Source organism: Carassius gibelio, chromosome B17 (genome assembly GCF_023724105.1).
Source record: "Carassius gibelio isolate Cgi1373 ecotype wild population from Czech Republic chromosome B17, carGib1.2-hapl.c, whole genome shotgun sequence".
Lineage (NCBI taxonomy): Eukaryota > Metazoa > Chordata > Actinopteri > Cypriniformes > Cyprinidae > Carassius > Carassius gibelio.
Window position 1 is genome coordinate 15394395 of NC_068412.1, and position 27654 is coordinate 15422048.

The window sequence follows — 27654 nt, forward strand, 5'->3', positions numbered from 1 at the left end:
GTTTTCTGCCCCTTCTCTTGTTTTTGACTCTCTCTCTTTCTCTTTGCAGTGCCAGGTGTGCTTTCAGTTGGGAAGTCATCAAGGATAGTACAAGGCGTCCTCTCTATAGTGCAAATGACACGCATGCTGTTATTTCTCTTTTAGAGTTAATGAATTAAATGGTGTCTGCTGATAAAGGTAAATATGAAATGTGACAGATGCTGGGAAATAATGATCATCTGTATTAAAAGGGATAGAGCCTTTTTCTTTTTAGCCTGTGATGTGCATCTTTTGAAAAACAGTCCGCTTTTTGCTACATGCTTCAAATGATTTATTAGCAAAAGTAATGGAGGACATCAATAGCAACATTTCGTGGACATTATGGGAGGCATGGATTTGATTATTTTTTGTTTCTTCAGTCTATCCACTAGATCATTACACTCCAGAGGACACATGCAGATGGGTAGTTGGCATGCGGCGGTGTGACGTGCTATTTTGCATCTACAGCCACTTTAAACACCATTTTGCTGATTCTTTTATAATCATTATACATGTAGCATTTATAAACCCAATATAAATATAGAGAATCCATGAAATATATTTGTAGTTTTAAAATGTGATTTGTGACACTGAAGGGGCCATTAAAATGAGCTAGTGAAGAAAAAAAAATTGTGACCAGTTTCCAGTTCTTAGTTACACCACCATTCAAAACTGTGGGGTCAGTTAAACTGATCAGTTAAGACAAAAGAATACTGACAAAAAAGATAGCATGCTTACTACAAAAATGTTAAAATGATGATAAAATTAAAATGTTGTCATTACATACCCACCCTCATGTTGTTCCAAACCCGTAAGACCTTCATTATGATGTTTTTGATGAAATCCGAGAGCTTTCTGACTTTTTAGACAGCAATGAAACCACCACAAACAACATTCATTCTCATCTTTGAAGGTCTTACGGGTAAGAACGACATGAGGGTGAGGAAATAATGATGGAATTTTCATTTTTGGGTGAACTATCCCTTTAAGCAGCAGCAAAACTGTTTTTAACATTGACAATAATAATAAATGTTCACTGAGCACCAAATCAGCATATTAGAATGATTTCTGAAGGTTCACGTGACACTGAAGACTCTGATGTACAGTAATGGCTGCTGAAAATTTAACACAACAAATCAATTATTTTAAAACATGACAAAACATTACCAACTTTAGAAACCATAAGTACCATAAAAGCAGTCATATGGCCCCAGAAGACTTGCAATAAAAACCATGAGTTTAAAAATAGTATTAAATTATGTGGATTAAATAGTGCATTATTGTGTCTTTATGGAGCTAGCTTTTAGTCAGTAACTGTCAATGTATAAAAAGAGTAATGTACAAACAATTCTTCAAACATTTCTGTGTTCCTGGAAAAAAATGACAGAATTCGGGTTGGCAGTAACATTTGGGTACATTTTTTTTCATGAACTATGCCTTTAGCCTAAAATGATGCCATTAAAATAGGTTCATGGACATATCTTGTATCCACTGCCTAGAAACCATTATTACTCATGTGCAAACACAAAATTCATCTGAAGTTCAACAATCCCTTAAGCATTAAAAGCAGAGTGCTAAGACTAGTAAACGCTACTAATAATGCAATCCCAGAACACAAGCAAGGCAGAGACCTTGATGGAAATGGCAAAAAGCCTGAGAGAATGAGAGGGAGAGAAGAATGAATGGATATGGCGAAAAAACAACAACAGTAGTATGGCATGGTGAAACGTGCTACGTTTACTTTGAATTGACTTTGAGCACCAGTAGGCAGCCACTAGCAAAGGCGAATCTGACAAGGAATAAATCACCCCACATGATGTCATTATACATGGCCGTGGACGCTGCCATTCCAGCTGAGCAGAGGAAGTGTGAAGGAGAGGGTGACAGAACAGTGCGATGATGACTCGTAATTGACAACCACACTGCTCTGCGTGACCACACGCGTCAAGGCAGAACAGTACAGCACATCGCAGAGCACTAAAGCTCTTGGTCAAATATTAGCCCGACTCAATAAACAGAACGTATCTGTTTCACTGACATGAACTACGTAAACAGTAATTATAGATGTCTCTCATGAATCCTAATAATGTTCCTTGACTTATCCTATATGTGTAGGATGTTGACAGTTGAACTTGTTCTAACTCAGTACTAATTTAGCACTTGTAATAAGCAGTTGTGCACACCATTCTGCACACAGGCCAAATGTACCATTAACATGGATACTACACTAAAACAATACAAATGCGAAGAGTCTATAAACAATTACATATTGTCATGAGCACAGCCCTTCTCCCACAGTCTTTCACAGCCAAGAGGGTGCATTTAATTTGCATTGATTGTGGCTTTTAAAAATATAACAGCATTCTGGTAAACAGAACATTCAGCACTTTTATTTAAGAAGAAGAAAAAAAAATGTTCTAGTCTTATTTATGGGCCAATGACATGCTCTTTTTCACTTCGTAATTTACTCAAGAAATACAAATAAATAAATGTATTTGAATAGAAATAAATATATATGCATCCTAGAATGCTTGTAATTTACAATAGAATTTGATTGTATTCATTTAATTTACATATTTTTGTTCATATATCATTCTTAATTAATTACAGAACTGCTGACAACAGGAAATGGCGTCGTAGAGCCTTGCAGACCCTCCTGACTGTGTCAAAAAGTTAATATGTCTCTTAAATTATCAGACAGTTTGACCCCAAAACTACCCAAGAGATAGTTCACCAAAAAATTTATGTGATGTATGTGATACTCTCCAAATTGGCGCTATAGGGAAGAGACAAATTGTTGAATAAAGTTGTTATTTTAGTTTTCTTTGCACACAAAACCTTTTTCTCATAACTTCGTAAATAACGGTTAAACCACTGATCTCACATGGATTATTTTAATGATCTCCTTGTTACATTTCTGAGCCGTGATCGTGTGAGGATCCTTGCTGTCTATGGGAGGGTCAGAGAGCTCTCGGAATGCATCAAAAATATTTTATTTTTGTTTTCTGAGCGACATGGGGGTGAGTAATTAATGACAGAATTAAAATGTAGGGGTGAACTATCCCTTTAACATGACATTATATGTTTTTAAATGGTATACCACATAAAATCATGATGAATACAAAGAGTACATTTTAAGAACGGTATGAATCCTGAAACACGCCACTGAAACCTCTTTCTAGGTACTTGACATCATCTTTAAGTAAACGTCCAGACTCACTCACCTGCTTGATACCAATTCGATAAGCCATGATACGGTCGACCGCATTGGGATTCATTTGAGTCCACTGGAGTTTGAAGCCGTAGACGCGAGGTTTGTTCTGCCACAGAGCGCTGTAGGTGTCATAGTAGAACTCAGGTGCATAGGCTTTACCTGAAACAAAACAAATACATAATGACAACAACAAATACTTGAGTTGGCTATAAGCTGCAGATGTAAAATGATAAATGTCTCATGCCCTCTGGCTTGGAGCCTGATTCTTAATCAAAATAAATCCATAAATCACATGGACAAAATGTAAATTACAGGGATTTGTTTTATAAGGTAATCATGTCTAAACGAAGCTAAATAACAAACTTAACAGCTCCTTCAAAATTATGGAAAAGTGCCTCCCTGCCATTATGCTGTATATATTTAGAGATCATTAAAAACAGACTGCTTTTTAGACCGGCAGGTCAAACGTCTGGTACACTGAAGTGATGCTAGAGGATACTGGGGATGCATTTACAAACCATTGCTGGAGGAAAACAGGTAAAAAAAGATCAGAGGTTCAAAGGAGACAGACACAAAGCAAAACCATTAGGAAAGCTCATCTCTCTATCTGCTGAAAGCTGACAAGGCCATGAAAGACTATATAAAAAACGAGAAAGAAAAAACAATCAAGGCCTTTCTGTTTCTCACCTAGCTAAAAAAAAAAAAAACATTTCCAGAATCAAAGCAAAAAAGAACAAATACATTATTTGCAGAGAACACATGCTTTCAATATAAGCTCATTAAATAAAAAGAAACTCTGTTTTATGTCTAAAATAGCTGATGTTACACTACATTTCAAAGGCAGCACAGTAAATATACACAAAAAGCTAAATAATAGTAATAATAACAACAACAATGTGGTTGAAAGCTTGTGTCTGAATCCTGAAGCATTCTCTTCTAAAAATACTTTCTTATTTCTAAAATTAAATAATTGGCTTGTAAATAATTGGCTACATTGTCACTTCACTAAAAAATGTTTTTAATTTCATAAGATAAAATCTGAAATACAATAGCTTGATTTGTGACCAGCAGAATAAACCTCTCGACAGAGAAATTCTGAAGGTCCAAGTCTGTAGAAAGGTCTTGGAGCGTTATACTTAGAAGAGTGAGGAAAGGTGGTGGTAGGGCAAATTTGCTGATGTCTGCAGGTCAGGGATAAGGGCTGTCACCAGCACTTATTTTATCCCTGGCTTATTAAGAGGGGAAAATCTAGAGCCAATGCTAATGGGTCCATCGAGTTTACTCTGCTTAAGGCTCAGGGATAAATTTGACTCCTCTGGGAATCAATGCTTGAGAGAAGGTGGAGAAAAAAGCAGGAGCATCATAAACACAGAGCTCTTAAATCAGCCTAAGATGGAGAAAGACAGTACTGCATGGATCAGCTGTCACTTATTAGAAACCCAGAGGCTCGTGCAGCCAAGATTTCTAAGAGTCAGTCCACTATGCTCTATAATGGAAATGTACACATGCTTTAAAGTGCAAATCTTTGATCCATCGGATTAAGAAATGTACAAAAAAATCTGCATTAAATTCAACTCAAGGTGCTTCAGTATCTAAACAGTTTCTAAACCAATACCTTATACATTCATTTTTGGTACCGGTATACCATGTACACCCTCAATGCTCTTTAAAACTAACACGAACATCCACTAATCCTTGATATATGTGTGTTTGTCTGTGCATGTAGACACTATTGTGTAGGTTTTAGCTTCAAAGACCATGCAGGAGACCTCTGGGATGTGAATACTTGTGAAACTGAAGCTGGTTCCTGGTGTTTGTCAAACACATAACAGCACTGTCATGACAAAGAATGTGTGCTCATACTAACTCTCAGCACATGAATACTTTATATTTGCCTCCCTAGCAATGTGCAGCCATCAGCCAGTGGGGAGTTCCTAACCCACGCTGAAGAAAACCAAATGCGATTTTTTAACCATGTAACCATGAATGCATCTTCCAAAAATTAGATAAAAATACTGTTTGTACTCATTTTGCTATTTGCAGAACACATATTTTTTTTCTTATCTTAATGTTAAAATAATCAAAGATTATTAAGGTTATGTAAATCTCTTGGCAGCCCTTGTTTTTACTGAATAAAAAGTTACACTACTATTCAAAAGCTTTCTTTTGAACTTTCTATTTATCAGAGAATCTTGAAAAACAGGTTTACTATTTAAGTAATCCATCATAGGAATAAATAACTATTTTTGATCAAATAAATACAGTCTTGGTGAGCATAACAGACTTTTATTCTTTTAGAAAACATACAAAATTTTACTGAACCCAATTTTTTGAGTGGTAGTGTATGTGATACAATTATGCACAGATTTGATTTTAAACAAATGTTGATGGAGCAAATAAAATGCACAGAATAGAAACAAATGAATACCCACAGCAACACGCTGCATTTCTGCCTGGTCCAAAAGGTTCATGAACTCAAATCATTTACATTTAGGTCAGGATCTGAACCCAGGTCAGCTCGTGCAAAACAAAAACTGTATCACACTTCCTACATACTGTACATTGAAAACGAGTTGTTTTTCCTTGGCCATGTCTTTGCTTTGCCTACGGTACAAGTGAGCCCAGACTTAAAGACTTTCAGAAAAAAAGGTGCATGATGCTCCTGCAGGGCCTTTTCTCAACTTCCTGAATTTTCTGCTGCATTAATTGGTAACCCCTGTTGGGTTTACATTGTCCAGTACTGCACACATCTGAAATGTATGCTGAAACTGAGAAAACTCAAGCTTTTTATCTTCGAACAGTCGTGTACATTGCTCTGACAAAGTGAAATGTCAACTTGATGCATTGGCCATTTGTTCAATCATCACACAAAACCCTGTGGCCATGTGACATTTGGTGCCTTCGCCTTCATTGCTTGAATCCGTCAGGGTTTCTTCCTGATACAACATTACGGAAGCTTAACCTCCAATAAAACAGGCTCAACGTGGGATTTTCGGCGTGTGCTTTTTTAACGGACAGACATATAAAAACCCATATGATGACAACGATAAATGAGAGCTTCAAGCTCTTGCAGCATGTTCCTGCATCACAGCGAGCAGAGGCTCATCATAGATGCATGATTTGTGCAAAATAATGGCCTTCAGCATGTCCTACAGAGTAGCACGGAGGAGAGAGAGAAGGGGAGAGAGAGATGCGGATACAAGGAGAGTGGATATGAGTGATATAATCCTCTTTTATGCCTCCTGAACAGAGCAGGAAATTGTCAATGCAAATTAAATGATTAGGGGTGAACATCTCCAAGAATAACCTATGCATCAGAAAGCAGGTAGCTCTCTCTCTCCCACATCCTCCTCTGGTCCAGGATGCCTCATCAACCAGCTGGGATTTCAGCCATGAATATTCAACAGCAGGGAGGGCAAAAACAGGAGCTAGCAGTTCCCATTTCTAAACACGAATGTCTGGTGCAGTAGCAGGCATGAGATCAGGCTACTTATGTGGTGGCACGAAATCAAAGAGAAACTGCTCCACTGCTTGAACCAAATGTTCCAGGTGACATGGTAGACTGGATTCATCTGGGCCAAAACTTGAATGAAAAGCAAGTGTGGCTTTTAAATCACCAGTGAAGTGTCTAATGCTAGTAATGTATCCACACAGTTTCATTTATTCTGTTGTTAAGCGCTTGTAGTTGAAATTTACACTACATGTTATTAATGACTGCATATATAATGTGAAATATGCATATAAGAAAATATTTCCAGGACAAAAATCAACATCTGCTTGAAGACCAGTAAAAAAAAAAAAAAAAAAAAAAAAAAAAAAAAAAAATTTGGGTGCTTTAGAAATGCTTCTACATCATTAAATGTGACTAGCACAAAAATCTGTCACTAATTACACTTGCCTAACAGGAACAGTTTTGAATCACAAACGAACCATAAACTGGTGGTTCTCAACTGGTTTTGCTTCAGGGCTTAAATCTGACATTGCGCATCAAATGGAGACCCAACACAGAACCAAAATGTTTTAATGTGTAATTAAGCAACAAGCACATGAGGCAAAAAGTTCTGTTTTGCTCTGTCTTGCTCTGAATATCACAGCAATGATTATATTCAGCCCATTATTCAATATGACATTCCATTTAGACCACATTTCAATAAAGAGATGTGTCCCAATTCATATTCTTATGTACTAAAGTATTCTGCGCCATTTTGTAGCATTAATACTGTAAGTCATGAAGACAGTTAACATATTCCATTCCTGAATGAGTTTTTGAACAAATCGAGTCGAAAGATTCACTGATTCAATTTTAAAGAGTCACTTTTTTACATTCCTGTTTGGGATCACAGTGGTGAGTCATTTAGTGACTCACTCATAAAGACAGCTGTTTTTCGACAGCTCCTTGCATAACAATGTAACCTAACGCTTCCTAACTACACACATTTATATTGCAAAAACATTCATTTGAATTGCACATATATTTTAACTGTCTTACCTGTGACAAGGAAAGTACATCGGCCAGCTCCCGCTTCATTTTTGATGTCACAAGTATACGCCCCGTAGCCCTCACGGTTGAGGGCCCTTACGTGGTATTCTGTCTCGTCCCGAGTATGCAGCTGGCCCACTGTGAGCAGTCTGGTGCCCAGCTTCCATTCATAATCCAGTACTTTTGAGGGGTGTGCACGTAACACCCTGCAGCTCAGTGAGAATGGCCGTCCCAGACCCTGTCTGATCTCTGTATACACCGGCTCCACTGCTGGAGGATCTGAAAAAGTACAGACATTCTTATTAGGCATAAAGCACATATTTACACAGGTGTCTACTTGAGTCAATAAAACCAATACAATTCAGAAACATGTTGATTTGGAGAGGTATGAACAACAACAACAACAAAAAACTGAATTAAAATAAAGATTCATTCGCAAAATCAACAGTTTTTATGGAATAGTGGCCTGTGAGATACAGGAACCCCCAAAGTTGCTTCTCAAAGTCTTCTCAAAAACTGCAAAAGCAGGCATTTTGGTTGCGTTTATGTGCTACTGCTGTACAGACATCACAGATGGATTTGAAAGTTTTATACTCACAGCGAAGCAGCAAAACAGCAACAAGAAAGGGAAAAAATGCTGACTCATCTGCTCATAACAGGGTGACCTGTCATGAATCAGTGATTCATGGTGTTGCGAGCAAACGCACGCACATACACCATGATGCACACCATCAGAGAGCACAGCCTCGGGAGAACATCATCAAACATAACATGATGTCCTTAGAAGGGCGCTGGCATCTGTACAGCGTTTGCACTTTTTCTGTCTGATTTGGAGAATCTTCCCATTACTGTAGTGCACAGCACTTCTATTAATGTCCACTGAGAGTCATGTGCTCTTTCAGAAAGTGCCTGATGCATACGATTCACAAACCACATTCAGCTTTTACTTTTCCATCACATATACTTAGGGTTGCCAACTTCACAAAAAGAAAATATGGGACAAAATAAAAGACACACACGTATTATATATATATATATATATATATATATATATATATATATATATATATATATAATTTTAATTAAAGATAACACATTGGATTTAATATGGGCTTTTTTTGGTGCTTTATACTTTTTTTGTCTGTCATTTTGTTTCAAGAGAAAGGGCCAAGGTTAAGAATATGCTAAAAGTTACTTAAATGTAAAATGTTTTTCTGTATTTAACATTACAAAAGTGAAAGACAACTTCCCGTATTTATCATGCCTAAATGTTTTCTTGCGCGGCTTTATGTTGGAGTCATGAAAAACAATCACGTTGTTTGCATTCGCTGAAATGGATTTGCTGAAAACACGGATGGTGACAGTACTTTGGGTGTACAACAATACACAATACATGCATCTTTCATTAATTAATTAATTAAATTAGGCCCAATATACAGGATATCCCGGTGTTCTGTGGATTTGTCCTACCCTGTCAGATTTTGCTACCTCCCATTAAAACAGTAGGTAATACAATTCGACAACGTAAAATGCTACTGTAAATTTATGGTTTATTAATGTCTACACCTACAACAACCCTAAACCTACCCTTACAGTAATGCAGATACATTAAATATTGTTGTTCAGCATGAGAAAAAGGAAGCAATATTGATGTGCGCATGCGCAGTAAACCCTGGTAGGAAAACCTGACGGGTAGGATAAAATGTCAGGACACTGGATAATACGGGACAGTTGGAACACACACCATCTTGTGTAAACTGGAATATTTATTATTTGGACATTTTCAGTGGCACTAAAATGTATTAGGACACTAATCATAGATGATACAATTGCAAATACATTTTTCAGAGCGATGCAAAAGTTTGAATTCACACTAAAAATAATAATACAAATGTGGGTGCACTTTATTTTACAGTACGTGTACTAACATGTACTTATAGTGTACTTACAGTGTATTTATCTAAGAAAGTTCTGGTAATACAATGTAACTACATGGGGTAGGGTTAAGGTTAGGTTTAGGGGTAGGTTCAGGGTTAGTACCTAGTTATTGTAATTACTATAATAAGTACATAGTATGTACACGAGGAACAGGACCGTAAAATAAAGTGCTACCACAAATGTTTTAACATTTATTTACATTTATTTACATCTAACATTTTTTGGGGGTTTTTTAAAAAGAAAAACAGATTTTTTTTTAGTTTCTGCACAGGTTACTAATCAAAGGACTGAAGCATGTTTTAGGAAATAACAAGAACAAGCTCTTGCAATCATGCCATTTAGAGAAAAGCTTTCTAAAAACAGTGGTTTGTTCACTTTGTTTTCCCCACTCCAAATGACAAACATGTGGAGCCCCCACACTGTGAGTGGATTACATTCTGTGCAATACAATATCTCTTACAGCTGAGGTCAACAGTTCAGTATCCACAATGACTTTATTCAGGCAATGATGCGAGCCTGGACCCAGCACATTTTGTCATTCTGAATTTCACGGCTGAGTTTCCCAAACTAAACCAATTCCTGCTGACATGTTGCCAATGGATGAGGGTTTGATAGACTAGTCATGGCGGTTATCGCACACTCGCGCTGGCAGACAGGTGACGGCGAGCGACAGCGTGTATTTGCAAATCGATTTACAGCAATGTGGGGAGAAACAGCAAAAGACGTTTGCTGAAACGGAATCAATTGTGTATGCAAGTGGAAAGAAAAATCTGATAAACAACTTGCTGTACCATTGCTACAGGAGGTGAAGAACAGTCCCAAATTGCTAATAAACGTACTGTACATGGCACAATATGGTAGCACACTGAATGTGCACACATTTTAATAACAGCTGTGTATCATATTGACTCACTGCATGGTAACAAGCTGTTATTGAGTAAAAGCTTTATGTGTTTCAGCAATATGTGGCTGCAACATGTCTGAAGTCTACATGAATTGAATTTGCGAGCCATTTACCTTTAATCTAGTCAATTTATGAGCGAAACAGGATGTTTTATGAAGGTTTATTTTATTTATGGAGTTTATCCATTATAAATAGACTGGATCATGCAAAGTTTGTGTTGCAATAGATTCCAGAAATGGAGCCCAAAAATTAATATTATTATAACTGTTATAATTATAGTCTAATCAACATATGGGTACAAAAATAGAGATATTTCAAAACAGGTTCACGTAAATATATTTTCTATCAATATATATATATTTGTGTATTTTTAGAAATATATTTAAAAAATAAAAAACACATTTTAAAGCATTTATTACATTTTTTACCCTCTATATATTTCAATACAAGAACATTTCACATTTGAAAAAATAATTTATTTTTTGTCTTTAACACAAAACTAAAGATGAATAAAAATACTTCTGTCTTTAGAATACAATCAACTGATAATTAATTTACAAAAAGACAAGGAATGTGCAGTAAGTGCGTAAATAGAGTCAATTTGGATTTCATGTTTTTAACAATGGATTTCTTCATTTCTATAATGTTAAATGGGAAGACAATACAAGAATCAGCGACAGTATGTTACAATTATATGCAAGAGGTCTTTTATTATACCTGCTCTATTCCCCAGAAATAAAAAACAAAAACAAAATCAAGTCAAACAATGTATAGAACTACTTTCTGGCACAAAAGCCTTAAGAGACTCCCTGTTAAAACTTTTGAATCATTTGTGTTGACTTCTGCATTGTCATTAAAGGTCTTAATTGCACACAGATGACAACACTACACAGTGAAAACGTTATGACTGTTTAGCTGCACGAGAACCTGTGTGTTTCTGACCTGGGCGAGAAGATGTTGTGCGCAACACGCAATTACATGACATAACATGACAACAGGCTTGTGTATAGATGAGAGTGTTAAAACCTATTAATTAACAAGTCCATAGAGAACCCTCTTTATAAATCTGTGTCCAATATCAACTAAAGCAATAATGTAGTTTTTTGTTCTATTTTGGTGAATTTCTTCAGGGACTAAAAGCTGGGCTTGATGCATGAATGGTGATAATACTTTGAATTGCACTCAGGACTTTTGCATAAGCATACTCTCTTTTTCATAAATGAATACTATTGGGAATAAATTAGTTCTCTGCTAATTAGGCTGGCAGCCAGTTTCGTATGCCATGCTAAGCGAACATCGAGCATGGAACACTGGCATTGTGTCATCCGAGGAGAGGAATATTCCTCTATTCTCCAGCGCTTATCCAAGTTCCACACCACTAATCAGGATGCCAATTTTATCCCCTCATAACGAGGATCCACGCTGCTCTTATATTCCACATCAGAATCCCTATTTGCATATGAGCCGTCCCAGTGTTTTGTCACTTTGAATAAGTATCCGTCAGCCAAAAAAACTCTTGTAGCAGCTTCTCAAAGCCTACATCAGTTCTACTTAGACCTCATCCAAGTTGCAATTACTTATCGCTGGGCCCAGATGGAATCTGTGGGCTTTTATTGCATTTTCTGCACTTATTTTAGGAGAAATCATCTAAACGGATTTAAAACATGGTAAAATGTTGAGAATACTGCACTTATTTGTAGAATGTTTTTTAATCAAATTAGTCAAACTGTTGAATAAATAAACATGCAGTGTTGGGCAAGCCACTCAAATTAAAAAAAAAAAAAATACAAATATAGTAGCAGTACATACAAAGTAGCTTGCTGCATTAAAGACAAACAGAATATACACCTGTAGGCCTATAACGCTAGTGTTTAAATGTTTCGGCTCAGTAATTAACACATTTATTCAATGTAAAGAAATGAATTCATTTATACTGCAAAAATACATTAAATTAATCAAAAGTGAATATATAATTTCTGTATAATGTTACATAGTTTTAATAAATGCTATTTTTAAATAAATGTAATAAATACATTTCCATTCATCAAAGATTCTTGAAATATTAAGCAGCATAACTGTTTTTAACATTGATAATAATAAGTGTTTCTTGCGCACCAATATTGGAATGATTTCTGAAGAATCATGTGACACTGAAGACTGGAGTAATGCTGCTGAAAAGTCCACTTTGGAATCCTAGGAATAAATAGAATTATATATATATATATATATATATATAATTTTAGAATCTAACATTGTTTGTTGTACTTCTAAACATCAGAAAATACTGTCCATACAAGTTCTTATTACTGAAATATTGCCAATAACGTTGCAACATCTCACAACGCAAATCACTACTAATAAAACAGAACTGTTTCGCAACTGAAAACGACATGCTTGAGAATAGCAGCGCTTCCAGCTTACAAGCAGACTGACAAGTTTCAGTGACGCTACTGCTGAGCGCTGTGGTGAAGGATTCGTGGAACTTTGTGAATGACGCTCATTCTGATTCGGTGAGAAAAAGCTGCTGTGAGGGAGAATCCTCTCGAGCAGTTTCTTCTTCAACCCTGCAGCTTCGAGAATGAGAAGAGGAGAAGGTGGGTTGTTACTGTCAGGGTTTAACTGCAATTATCCCTTCATTAAAATATATTAGATCATTAATAATCAGTCAGCCTTGCCACATTTAGGTGCAATTAAAACTTACTTCAGTCCAAGGTGTTGGGAGACCAAGGTGCACGGCAGTCATATTCATCATGTCTTCTTAACTAACATGACGAGAATCCATCATCAAAATCTAATCTCGTGGAAGAATTAACAGTCCCACCGCCTCCTCTCTGATAAAAAAGAAGACCCCCCCCCCACCCCCTATTCTACAAATAGAAGCTTTTTCTACTGCTAGCCAGGCTTTTTGCACTGTGAGTAGTTGTAAAAAAATGTCACGTCCTGATGAGAGAGTCTCAGCTGTCGGTGAACACTGCTCCTGAGAAAATGACAATATAAGCTCACTTGACACCTTCACTATTTTTCCCTCCCTTTCTGTTTATTGTTTCCCTCCTTTTTTGGTCTAGTTCCCCATCAAACGCATGTGAGCAACGACAAGAGTGCCAATTGACCTTTACAGCTTGCAGCTGTTCGCCTCCTGCAAAAATAGTATGTGATGAGGTTCTGATTCTGGTCACAGTCATTGGTTTTGTGGCAATCATTGTCCGTCTTGCATGAATCAGCATGCGCTTAATCATGGATGGGTAGTTTTTGTCGGTACATGCTCTGAAAATGAATTCAATTAACCCCTTGACTGACGAATGTTGACGATGTTGTGTGGTAGGTGGGGTGTCTGTGTCGACACTTCACAAGTGACAGGAGATAATTGGGTTCAAGTGCATTAAAAATACTCCAGTTGTACTGGGATTTGCTCAGGACACTAGATATTAGCCTCACTTTTTGAAAAGTCAGACCTCGGCTTCCAGTTATTTTTTGTGGCCATTCTAAAAATGCAGTTATTTCTGGAACGATCACTGAATTGCGCATAATTGCATCAGACACACAGAGATGATATAAAGGGACAGTTGTATTACAGCAGACCTTGACACAATGACAGTGGACAGAGGAAGTTCTCTTAGTGGCACTGGAAATGTGGCCATTTTCTGCCAATGTTTCTTTATTGAAAGGGAGGGAAGAGAATTATTGGGGAACGAGGGGAGGAATGAAATCAGGAATATTACAGGGCAGTTAGTGTGGGTGCAAACTACTGGGACGTGATTTGAGAAGGTGGGTGTATTTTGATGCATGACTCATTAACGGCTCAGGTCACTGGGCCAAAAAATTATCAACAAATAAATAGTTAAATAGGTTTGCTCAAATAAACCAAAAGGTTCAGACAGTTCAAGATTCATTTGCAGCTCAGGTCATTAGGTATAAAATTAAATAAAATTAAATAAATGTAAAATTAAAATAAAATAAAATAAAACAAACTAAAAATTAGTGCTTTCCACCTCATAATTAAATATTTTTCACAAAATATTGTAACTTAATTTCACATATATTGTGCAACTTTCATTTCTCAGAACTGCAACTTTCTCATAATTGCAACTTTTTTCTCACAATTGTGATTATTATTTTTATTTTTTTTTATCTCCCAATGTTACTTTATATCTCCCAGCATGACTTTATCTCACAATTGCGACTATTTCTCTGAGATGAAAAATCGTGACTTACAATTGTGACCTCACCTATATATAAGTGCCATTTGAAATTTTCTTCTAAAATGAGAATTCTTTACAAGCTCCTATGTGTTGATTCAGTAATTTCACTTTTATGGCAAGGAATATGTTATTTTCATTGAGTGAAATAACTGAACATAAACATAGGAGCCTGAGAAAAAAGCTAATTTTAGAAGAACATTTCAAACAGCACTTTATACTGTATATCACCTTTATATATCACAGTGTGACATTATATAACTGCATTACTTAGTTGAAACTTAATTTCCATTTCTTGTTTTCTTTGACTAAGCTTTGCCTCAATTGAAGCAGCACAGAGCCAGAGTGTTGCACTTCCAGCAGAAATTAACCTACAAATGATTACTAACAGCTATTTCTGCAAATGATCTGTGAGAACGTATTTTAATATCAAAGACACGCTTCACCTTTAAACCAGAGTCAACAGTAGTCCAGATGAGATGGAAGATTTCATACACAGAATCAAGGACACAGTATCTTCGTGCAAATGATGGTCTGTTGATCTTCAGATGTCCTCAGGCGGTTCATTTTCAACCTAACGTTCCATCAGAGCAGGAGTTCAAGGTCAGTGGCCGTCAGCCCTACAGCTGGAGTGAGTTGTGGTTTTTGAGGAGCAATTAAACTGAATTCTAACAGAAGGCTGAGAGCTATGTACTGTATGTAGAGAGGATGATGCTGAGGTCGTCTTGTTATCATCAGAGCCACAAGCAAAGATTTCTTTAAAGATCAGACTCATCCTTCATGATCAAAAGATAATGCAAACTTGTATCGCAGCTTTTGACTAGCTGAATGGCTGTCACTAAACTGAAGAAATGCAATCATGGAGACACATTCATACAGCAGTCACATGACATATAGATCTGTTAAGCTATTCACAAGCACTTCATTTCACACTGAATAGACCCATTTTAAAAGGTCAATGTCTAAGCCTGTAAAAGAGGCATGCACGAATCAGAATGGCACAATAGGTAAAGACAGCAAAGATCATTAAAAACGTCTTTCTAAAAAACGAGCAGAGGACAAAACACGGGTCGTGAAAATTAGACATGATTTAAGACCTTTACACAGTACAACCTATTGAACAAATGGAAGTACTGTAGAGTATGTCCTTCACAGTCTTGTTTTTATCTACAAGGCTAAACAGTTAGGATGGTCTGATGGTCTGGGGACAGAGAGAGACTATGTTTAGGACTATGGATAGATAGAAAAAGAATTTGCCTTAGATTACATTTGTTTGTGTGTGTGTATATATATATATATATATATATATATATATATATATATATATATATATATATTAGGGGTGTAACGATACGCGTATTCGTATTGAACCGTTCGGTACGACGCTTTCGGTTCGGTACGCGGTACGCATTATGCATACCGAACGGTTCGTTGGACTAATTAATTATATTTGAAAAAAAAAAAAGAGAAATATAATGATATGCGTTCAACAAGGTAGCCCAATAACCCAAACGACGTAACAGGCAACGCCCCTGACACTCCCGAAGAAGAAAAAAACACCAACTTATGTTTATGTTATGTTATGACTCAGTCAGGCGCTCGCTCACTCAGTACGCGCTGAAGGCTCGTTGCAAAATGGCCAATGCGTTTAACAGACTAGAAAAAGAAGATGACTCTCAAACATATTGTTTGAGATGCATGATTCCATCTATGAGCTGCTCGATCAGAGTGACATGAGAGCCCCTCCTTAGAACATTATTTGTAAATCCATGTTATGGTAAGTGTGCACGTGAAGTCTTTGCACACTTTCTGAAATCCACACTGTGGTAAGTTTGCACACTACACTAGTGCTCTGCATTCTTTCTAAAATCCTATATAGTGAGGGCTTCGCGCGGTTGCTTCATTGCTTTAAAAAAAAAAAAACACCAGCGTGAATACTTGAAACATGTCAACTCATTTACGCCGACATCACCTTATTGTGTCAGTATCTGGGAAAAGACGAAAAAAAGGAGAAACATGCACGCAACAAACTATGCCTGCAGCATTTAGACACCAGTATTATAGCTTACAGGGAATCCAAAGTGCACCCAAACACCAGACCTGTTGGTTATTTTAGGATCTTATATTTCTGGTCTGTTAAATGCATTAGACATTTTGCAATGAGCCTTCAGCGCGTGCTGAGTGAGCGAGCGCCTTAGGGGCCGTTCACATATCGCGCCTAAAAACGCGTGGAAAACGCTAAGCACGTCTTTCTCCTCCTTTCCAAAGCGCTCGGGCAGAAGCGCTCATGAGGCGTCTGTCTTTGCTAAGCAACAATGACGTGCTCTCTCCATGAGACGCGGAAATTTCAGCGAAGGATAAATGGATTTGCAGCTCTAAAAATCGCTTGCAGTAGCTCTGCTACTAAATTTATTTCAAAATTGCAATCCATATACAACTATAATCAGCTGTTCCTTCATCTTGGCTGAGTTTTCAACGTTGTTATGGGAAAGGATGAAGCTGATTGGTTAGTTCTTGTCACATGACCCGCGGTGCGCTTGCGGCATTCTGAAAAGTTGAGATGTTTTTGCATTTTGCTGTATCTAAAACGTACCGAACCGAACCGAACCGTGACATCAGTGTATCGTATCGAACCGAACCGTGAATTTTGTGAACCGTTACACCCCTAATATATATATATATATATATATATATATATATATATATATATATATAAAACCACAAATGCTTATCTTGCATTCATTTATGTTTTATTTCTTTAGAAAATGACCAATTGTTTTACTACATAAGATCCTTATTCCATGGCTGGAATCGTGTAGAGCCATTTGAAGCTGCATGAAACTGCAGTTTGGACTTGAAAGCCATTGGTCCCTGCTGAAAGTCCAATTTATGAGGAAGAATCCTGCAGTGTTTTCCTCCAAAACCTTAATTTCTTTTTGACTGGAAAAAGAAAGGCACACAAAAAAATGCTTTTCAAGCTTAGATTTTTTGTCTCGCTTCCAGCAAAAATATCAAACTCTAAAATAAAACTCTAAAATCAAGAAGGAGTTTATAGACAAGTAAAAATTATTGTCCTGTTTTCAGAAAAAAACTAAGTTTGAAAAACATCTTGGATGACATAGGGTTGAGAATATTATCAGGAGAAATTTATTCTGGATTTATCCTTTAAAGATAATTTGTGTTTTAAGTTTTAAGTTACTAATGCACTTCTGTACATAATTTCCATCTTTTATGTTACCAGTGCAATAGAAATAAGCCAATGGTTTATTGCATTTTTTTTCTCTCTTCTCAACAGTTTTTTAAGTGTATGGGATAGTAGCTTTTTGTAGTTTGTAAACTTGTCAAATACATGTAAATAATAATAATAACAATCATTATTATTATTATTATTATTATTATTATCATAATTATTAATAATATAATTACTGTACATTTTCCCATTTAAAGAAAACAACAATATGGCCCACATGCATTCCTTTTGAACCAAATAATGAATTTATCTCCTACATGTCGACAAATTAAATAGGTCTACATGCAGTCAGAAGTCAAACCAAGTAATAGTCCAGATGGATGTATATACTGTCCAGAAATGAGCCTCAACTGTTCAGCTTTTAATTCTGTCCAGAAATTATATTATCCTGATTAAATGTTGATGAAAAAAGGGGGAAAATCCAAGTTAGCAGATGGCCTTCAGGCATTAACCTCTGCACTATGTGTTCTGTGACATGAGGGCAGGGTTTCATTTTATTACCAATATAACAAAAGCAATGGAGATTTGAAGCGCTTTGTCAGAGCGAAATCCAGGGCAATCTCTCTGATGGACAACCAAACCCCTCCTCGTTTATTCACACAAAACATGCTCACTCTGTACACTCGCCACACTTTCATTATTCCGCCTCTATCTATTCCTCCCTCACTTTTTCAGGATCTGTCTTCATGCTTCTTTTATCCCACCTTTCCTCTCTCTCTCTGTCTGTCTCCACCCCCGCAGTTCTAGCGCTTGCTGCAGGACCCGTTCAGCTGTCACAGACATAAGCAGATATTATCCACTGGCATACATTTGTGCCTTGGACTTCTGCAAGTAATGACTGCAGCATTAGGATTACCTCTGGACCCCCCCTCGACTATTCAACTGCAATCATTCTGTTTGTGATGGAGGGGGAGGAAGCGGCCTTTATCACACTGAGAGAGATGACATAAGTTAGAGTGCTGGAGAATGAGTCATCAAATACAGTCACTCTTTCTGAGCGGCTAATGCTTATGCTAGCTTGGCTTTTGTTGAGCAGGAAATGATGGCTTTGCTAAAGAGCTTGTATCTGTCATCAGACTACTACTAACGGGGAGATGTGTAACATATATGGCTGCTTCAAATAGAGATTTGAAGAATGCGTTTAAAGGGACAGTACACCTAAAAATGTCAATTCTGTTCAATTAATCACTCGTATGTCATTCCAAACATGTTTGACTTTGTTTCTTCTTTGGTACACAAAAAGAGAAGTGTGAAATAATGTACTGTTTTTTTTTCTTTGAGGTTTGAGGTTTGGAAAAAAAAGGAAATGAACCATAAAAGTGGTCCACACAACTGTGCTTTATTCCAGATCTTCTGAATCATACAATTGTTTTGTGTGAGAAACAGACTCCAGTGAGCTGTTGAGACAAAAACTGCTGTGACTGGATCAGTGAATCAATGAGTTGAATCAGAAAAACAGATGAGTCTGATCTGGGAATGAATCATTCAAACTGGTCTGATGAGCCGAATCAAGGGTTTCAGTGAAAAGAAATTAGACATCATGAATACACAGAGTTAGAGTTGATGTTAAGATGTTAAACTAAATTCTTGTTCTGTTCCTCACTTAAAGCCATCGAATATCAGGAGTGCTACAATACTTCGAATCAACCAAGGTAATGAAACATCAAGTTTATCTGGTGTGGTGTGAAACAAGAAGTAAAGTAATTTAGAGTCTAAGTTGCTTTTATGACTCTTTTCCAGTGCTTCTGTGTCCTTTCTGAAACTTAAAACGTCTCCATTCATTGTACTTGCATTTAAAAAACAACTAGTCTATTCTTCAAAATATCTCTGTTTGTGTTCCTCAGAAGAAAGGATGTGTTTGGGTAAAGTACAGTATAAGCTAATTTCTAAAGGACAAAAGTGCTGCTGTCTGCATAAAGACTAAGAAAAATTGAACTGCCAAGATTATAACAGTCATCTGTGACAAAGTACTTCACTGGAGAGCAGAGTTTTGAATTATAATATCATGGCCCAAAAAGCAGGTGACATCTGACAAGCGTTTCCCCCACCAAGAAAATGATTAGATTTCGAACAAGCATTCATTTCATGTCGAAATTATAACAATAATCCGAAAGCAAAGTAGGATGGGTTTACGCAAATTTCACGAGCCGTTCTACTGTGTTCATTAGTTTTCTCTAAGCCTGCGCAATATGCAAAGGTCAGGATTATTTGATTCACCTAAATAGGACGTAATGATCACACATGCTGAATTCATAGTAGGGTGTAACAAAAGGCAAAGCTCGGGGAGAGTGGGCAATTACAGAGAAACAAAATAAACGCAGCGAATCGTGACTAACAAACAAAATCACTGACTCGGAGCACAACGGGAAATGCACAAAGGCTATGTCAGACCAATCTGGAGAGCCTGAAGACATTAGAGAAGTAAAATGCTGACACAAGATAGTATTGTGAAGTGTTATTTAAAATTCAAGCAAGAATGATTTTTTGTAGCTCTATACAGTTTTAGCAATTATATCTTGAAGTGCTGGGCACTTTACAGCCCGACACTACATTGTGTTCCTTCATATATTTTAAAGATATTTAGAAGATTGCTGGTAATCAAACAGTTGGTGGTTGCCACTGACTTCCATGGTATTTTTTTTGCTACTATGAAAGTCAATGGCAACCACCAACCGTTTGATTACCTGCAATCTTCAAAATATCTTCTTTTATGTTCAACATGCAACCCATTTTGGAACGACATAGGGTGAGTAGGGATCTATCCCTTTGAATGAAATCTGTCTTCTAGCACAATCCATTTTTAATTAAGGCATATACAGAGGTCATGTACAATTTTTCTTAAGAGGTAATTTTCTTCAACACAAAAAGGATGAAACGTTTTTAAATGCGTGAATAGTCCTGAAATGCCGATTTTTACAAAGCAGAACTGTCATGCAATACAGTACATGTAAGAGCGGTGGCTAGGAACAAAGCACTCAAGAAGGCCAACTGGATAAAAGACTCAATACAGTCTGCCTCGGAGAGAGCTTTATACTGTATGTCATTATTGCTTCTAACACATGCCCATTACCATGCAAGTTATTAACAAGATGACAGGTGCATTATGGGAAAAACAGATCTTTCTGACATCTCTTAAATGCCAGATACTTAATTAAAATCTCCTCACATACTTTAGATGGAAGTTTATGCAATATCTCATTTGCATTATGACTATAATTTGATATTCTTTGAAATGTAGGGGAGAATAAGGAAATGTTTTTCACTCTCCCCATAAGTGAATATTAACACTTACATCTGAGACTCTCACTTGCCTGTATTTTTCGAGTCAAACTAAGTCAGAGTCCTCTTCGGCAATTCATCCGGGCTATGCTTTGATAATATGGAATTCATTACATTGCATTAACATCTGCACCTGCGCTAATTGAATCTGTGAGTCTTAATGAGACATGCAGAAAAGATGGGCAATGTGCATCGCTCACCAAGGTTGTCGGTAATTACAATTAATGATGCCCCTATACTTTTCTTCATTTATTTCTACAGAAAATTAATGGTTTGCCAATCAACCTCGACAGAAACGTATGTTCTAGTCAGAATGGTAAGTTAATTAGGTCCACTAAAAGTGCATGAGCAACAAACACGTCCATTACTTACACAGCACTATGAGCTCCATGATGGCCTCTCGGGGTTTGACGTTGAAGCCGTTGTACTGGCTGGTTTGGCAGCGGTATGTGCCTGCCATCTCACGGGAGACGTTGACAATGCGCAGAACTCCGTCGTAGCTTTCGGTTTGCATGTTTCCATCCGGCATGGGTACTTCTTTATCGGCGCGGGACCAAAGGATGATGGGTTTGGGTTTGCCGGAGACCAGGCACTGCAGCTCTACTGTGTCGCCCTCCTGAGAGAGCAAAGGGGACTTTTCTTGTGGGACGGTCAGGTTGGGTGGAACTAGAAGAGAGCAGATGATGATCACAATATTCATATTATAATGAGCTATGAAAATATCCCAATGCATCATTTCAATGCACAAAATATCTTACTGTACGTAAAAATCATTAGGCTTGGAATGGAATATTCCGGGTCCAATATCATTTATTACATAATGATATAATTACTAGAAAAAAAATTACATACACTACAAAAGTTTGTATAATACACTACTCAAAATTTGGGATTGAGAAGGTTTTTTTTTTTATGTTTAGTGTCTTATAGGGGTGGCATTAGACATGATCAATGATCAGAAATTTGTCAACCAGTAGAGATTTTGGACTATTGTCTCTATTGTGGATACACGCTCACTTGACGTTGCTATATACTACATAGTCATTAAAGCATTTGCAGACAATTTTTAGCACTGCGGTTTAACAAAAAACTGACTTCATGCAATAAGCAGTGAAGGAGAACTCGTTTTGTTATATGTGTGCGCTGAGACGGTGCACATAGATCATAGGAGTATTGAATGGAGCTATTTTTGCCGCTTTACAGGCCTTGAATGGTTAAATACACACACTTGCATGTGTCAAAATGCCCACCTTTGGAAGTAGCCTCATAAACACAGTAATCTAGGTCTTAAATGAAAGAAAACAGCTGTGAAAATACACCTGTGTGACAGTATATTAGATCCAGTAAGATCTTAAAGTGACAGCAGTGTAATATTCCTGCCGTCTGTCATTCATGTTACTCAATCACATACTTTATTATAATATTTATTCAAATATAATTTGTAAAATATTTATTAATTGTTTATATTTGATTTTTAAATTATAATTTTAGCTAATTCACAATTTTTGCTGTCTGTGACTACAATTCTAGGCAAATAAACATCTAGTTATTCATCACAGATATAATATATGTAAAATCAGTTTAGCCAGTACATCAAGAAAGACATCCTGTCAGCCACCAGGTGTCAGATAAAAACATTTCTGGCTGGTTTCCACCATCAGACATCATAAACGCATGCAGACGACAGGAAGGAGACACGGTTTATGTTCTTCTGCTGATTCCAGACAACAGTCTGGCAAACAACCGGCTCAGCTCCATGTAAACAAGGATGTTTTCACCTTTTTTCTTGGTATCCCAGCATATGCATTGTGCAAAGGTTACTGGGTTTACAGGCTTTTATTTCTGTTGCATTGTCAAGACAACAAAAGTTTGAATATAATTTGACACAGACAAAGATAGTAAGCTATTCTACTACTTTAGTCTTATGTCAATACATAATGTAAATACTGTCAAGCTATAGGTTCGTAGTTTAACATTTATTGTCGCCTAATTTACTTATATTGTAATAGTTTCTTCCTTAACTAAAAGATGAAACACACTAATTAATGCTATTGACCGACTCTACCTTGTATTCAACCTGTACCGTTCCTTCAAATGTTGACAGGCACTTAGGATGTCCAGGTCCAATGGAATGTGAGTTTAACACATCAAATCCCCAAATGACTGAGCAATTTGACCAGAACACTTTCCACCAACTATTTTGATTGAGTCTGGACCTCAGAAACCACAGGGTCAGGTTGATGTGATGACATGCTCAGTGAAACAGGGCATCTGAAGACGTCTACATCTTCAACAACGCCACCAGTTCCTCTGAAATTAGCCACTGGGGTGCAACGCCGGCCCTTTCCATTAAACATGAATCTTACTTTACTGTACACAAAGCATATGGACATGAAGTGTCCAAGTCTCCAAAGCCCACTTCAGAAGCTCAACATCATTAATAAAAGAGCTGCTGGAAAAAAGGGCCCTAGCTGAGTAAGGATGAGTGGGTTTTTCTGGAATTCTCTTTAAAAAAAAAAAAAACCAGGAAGAAACTTCATACAGTACAAGAAACGAACTGTCATAATGAAACCTATCATGCACGTATGAAATGTGGGATGTGAAAGATGATGACAAAGACAGATAAATACTGTACAGTGATAAAATATTTTTTACCTCCTTTAGAGATAAAAGACAAATGTATTTTCTCTCCTACATAAGGTGAGGGGGAAATACAGATTTATATGAATGGATGGTAATGAGTACCGGACCAAAAAAAAAAGAAAAAAAAGAGAAGAACAATGTTGAATGTATTTCCGATTGCAACTGCAGGGAGCCTGGTGGGAGAGAGATCTTGCATCTGCAGGTTGATTAAGCATGCCTTCTTTAGCAGACCCAGTGCAAACAAACAAAAAAACAAACAAACAGACACAGAATATTTTGCATAATGAAATGAGTCAGAAAATAAATCACATTACCCATTTTGGCTACATAAAAAATCCTGAAACAGTATTATCTATGTTTTGTGATGAGAAAAAAACAACTACAACCTTTTAGATCGACGTTCATATCATTAAAATGTCATCAGTGGGGGAGGCTGAGATTATTTTGTTTTATTAAAGCTATAAAAGCGTAATGTGCTGAAACAGTCCGTAAAACAATATTAAATGTAATCACCGTACAAAACTGATCTCAATAATAAATAATTTTGGAGTTGTACCGAAGAGTCTTGACATTGCACCATTAACCCCATTTTCACTGCAATTTTTTTTCATTTACTCAGTAATGCATGCATGATTTCTAATTAATTGCTATTTAGAATGAATAAATCCATGTTACTGTAAGTGCCAAGCTTGTTAAAACATGGAAATTCAAAGACTGATGTTCTCAGTAAATCTCTCTGAATCCTCGTGGCAGTGATATTTAACAGCTTCAGGTATATGAACTTTTTGATGTCCTGGTTACAGTATTGTTATTGTTAACTAAATCTTAAACTATTAAAACATGTTTTGGTAATTGAAATAAAACAGAACCAGGTATTACTGGTAAAGGATATGAATAACTCACCAGTGGTGGAGGAGATGTTGACGTCTATGCTGATCTCTGGAATCCCTCCGTTCTTTAGTGAGGCCACACAGGTGTAAGTGCCAAAGTCAGTAAACTTGAGGTCGATGATATCGAGATTTGTGGTTCCTGGGGCAACGTCTGGGTCCGTCTGGGTAATGACCATGCGCTCTGAGCTACGCAGCGGACGGCCGTTCTTCAGCCAGCTGAACATCAGCTCCTCAGGCGGCGTGGCCTCCACCTGACAGGATATCTTCACCTCTCTGCCGATCTGGATGTTGTCGTCATTATGATAGGGGTCGGGTGTGATCCAGAACCGGCCCTTCTTCAGAGCTATATGGACAGAAAGAAATGCGACTGATTTAACATCAGTGAAAATGCAGGTCATGAGGATATTTCTGTAACTTTGGCAATCTTGTCCCTTTTAGATTTTAGGAAGTAAGTCTTAAGAAACACTTTTAATAGTTTAATAGTTTGTCTTGTCCAACATTGAACATACATGCTGCAGGAGAATTTGGTCATTTTTAGCATTCTTCCCCCTTGAAGGTCCACCATAGTATTATTTCCACCACAACAGAAGTAATATTATTTTTTTATTAGCATTCAGTGGTGGAAATGACATCGATAGAAAGAAAGGATAATTTCATTTGTAACATTTTATGTATGCTTAATAAATAGAAATAATGCACACACTTTGTGCATCATTTTGCAAAATTACAGCTTGAAAAAAAAAACTATATATATATATATATATATATATATATATATATATATATATATATATATATATATATACTCTTTCCAGACCAGCATTTAAAAAAAAAAAAAGTTGCCAACCACTGCCAGCGATTTTGATGATTTTCTATCAAATTTGATGGCCTCTAGTATATATTGATGCATGAATATTTGAATATGCAATACACCAAAATAAAGATCAGAGCCTCTACTTAAAAAAAAAATCAGTTTTACTGTATTCTAGCTTAAAGCATTCTATTTTTTTTTTCAACACTTGAATATAGGAATGTTTCATAAAAATGCATAATTCTGAGCAAAAATTTGAGAAAAAAAATCAAATTCTTTATCAAAAACTATATCTGGATAATATATATATATATATATATATATATATATATATATATATATATATATATATATATATATATATATATATATATATATATATATATATATATATATATATATATATATATATATATCGCTCACAAGGTTTCTACCCTGATTTACTGCATACATCAAATGTCTCATCTCAAGCACTGAATTTTCCAATAAAAGTACATTTAAAGGAGCAAGTATAGAAGTACAGTAAAAAATTTTGTTTCACATTACATATTTTTAGTTAACAATTTCAATATGACATTTATATAAAAAGTTGAACTGCATTCGTTTTAATCAATTCCTGGTACATTAAAGCCTGGTGCTGAAGAAACACCCATTCATGAAGGCACTTTCATCTTATCAGTTTGCTCAAGAAGCTGTAACACACTGGACATTTCTCATCATGAAGTCTCTTAATCTCTTCATACGATATTTGTACTGCACGGTTAATGATGCATTAAATGCAGTGCGTCAGTTTACATAGCTAAAAGGTCTTTCGTTAATGTAACTTCAAATCAGTTTAATGTAAAACGCTTTCCCACAATCCATTCAAGCCATTATTACTGTGACAAGCCAATGATATAAAAATGTCAAAACAAAAAAAATCTTAATAAAACACCCATGGACTATATTAAAGCCTGTGAATACAGCACAAATAAAGCTGGAACTTAAAATACACCATCCCGCTATCACCCCACAATAAGGTGAGAAATAAACAGAAGGCCCCTCCAGACACAAAACACGTGCCATTATTTTGATGAGGGAATGTCAGGGAGTCACACACTTTCTGTGTTCAGAGAACAGACGATTCCTTTCACAGAACCTGAGTCCTTTGACAATGACATTGAGAAGAGCTCTGACTCAACCATACTGACATATACAACGCTGGAAGTGATGTAAGAGCGGCGTGACATGACACACCACTCCACACTTGCTAATGAGTGAATCTTTGCAAGGTTGAATTGAGAGATCTCGCGCACTTTGTCTGCCATTTACAAATAACTCAAACTTAAAGCTACACTAGACTGAACAGCAGCTATTTTAGGATCTTCATGGGTTAAATCCACACAGTAAATCAATTGAAACAGTATCCTGCTGTTCTCAAGAAAAAGGTGTCAACATAAAATCAAAACTCGCAGTAATTACTTCCCTAATAAACAAACTTAATTTTTAATTAGTAATATGCATGGCTAAGAACTTCATTTGGACAACTTTAAAGGCGATTTTCTCAATATTTAGATTTTTTGGCACTCTCAGATTCCAGATTTTCAAATAGATGTATTTTGAACAAATATTGTCCTATCCTATAAATTTATTTATTTTATTTTATTTTTTATATAAAATTTACCCTTATGACTGGTTTTGTGGTCCAGGGTCACATATACATACACATATCCATTCAAAACTTTGCAGTCTGTATGATTTTTTTGCTTAGTGAAGTTGTATTTATGATTTAAACAAAATACAGTAAAACTACTACTGTACAACTACGTAAAAATGTAGGGCAGGACATGATTTTATCCATTGGGAACTGATCAAATAGTTCAAATAGTATACTTTTTTAATGTATGTATATTTTTTTCAACCTCTCTTCGTCTGAGAAACATACAAAATCTGATCAGTTCCTAATGGATAAAATCAAGTCCTGCCCTACATTTTTACTTGTTCCATTGGGAAATGTCACATTCCACCAGTAAAATGGGTTGTGAATGCAAT

At 36.4% G+C, this 27654-nt stretch overlaps 1 protein-coding gene across 2 annotated transcripts in view; it reads right to left on the reverse strand.

Moving 5' to 3' along the window:
- The window catches only part of mdga2a (MAM domain containing glycosylphosphatidylinositol anchor 2a), a 136485-nt gene that overhangs the window by 33209 nt on the left and 75622 nt on the right, over positions 1-27654 (reverse strand). For both annotated transcript variants that reach the window (XM_052581272.1, XM_052581273.1), the window contains exons 7-10: positions 24826-25155; positions 21652-21945; positions 7722-7991; positions 3243-3391 (exon numbers count right to left, since the gene is read on the reverse strand). In XM_052581272.1, the coding sequence (XP_052437232.1) occupies positions 3243-3391; positions 7722-7991; positions 21652-21945; positions 24826-25155 (1043 nt within the window). The remainder of the gene's footprint in view (positions 1-3242; positions 3392-7721; positions 7992-21651; positions 21946-24825; positions 25156-27654) is intronic.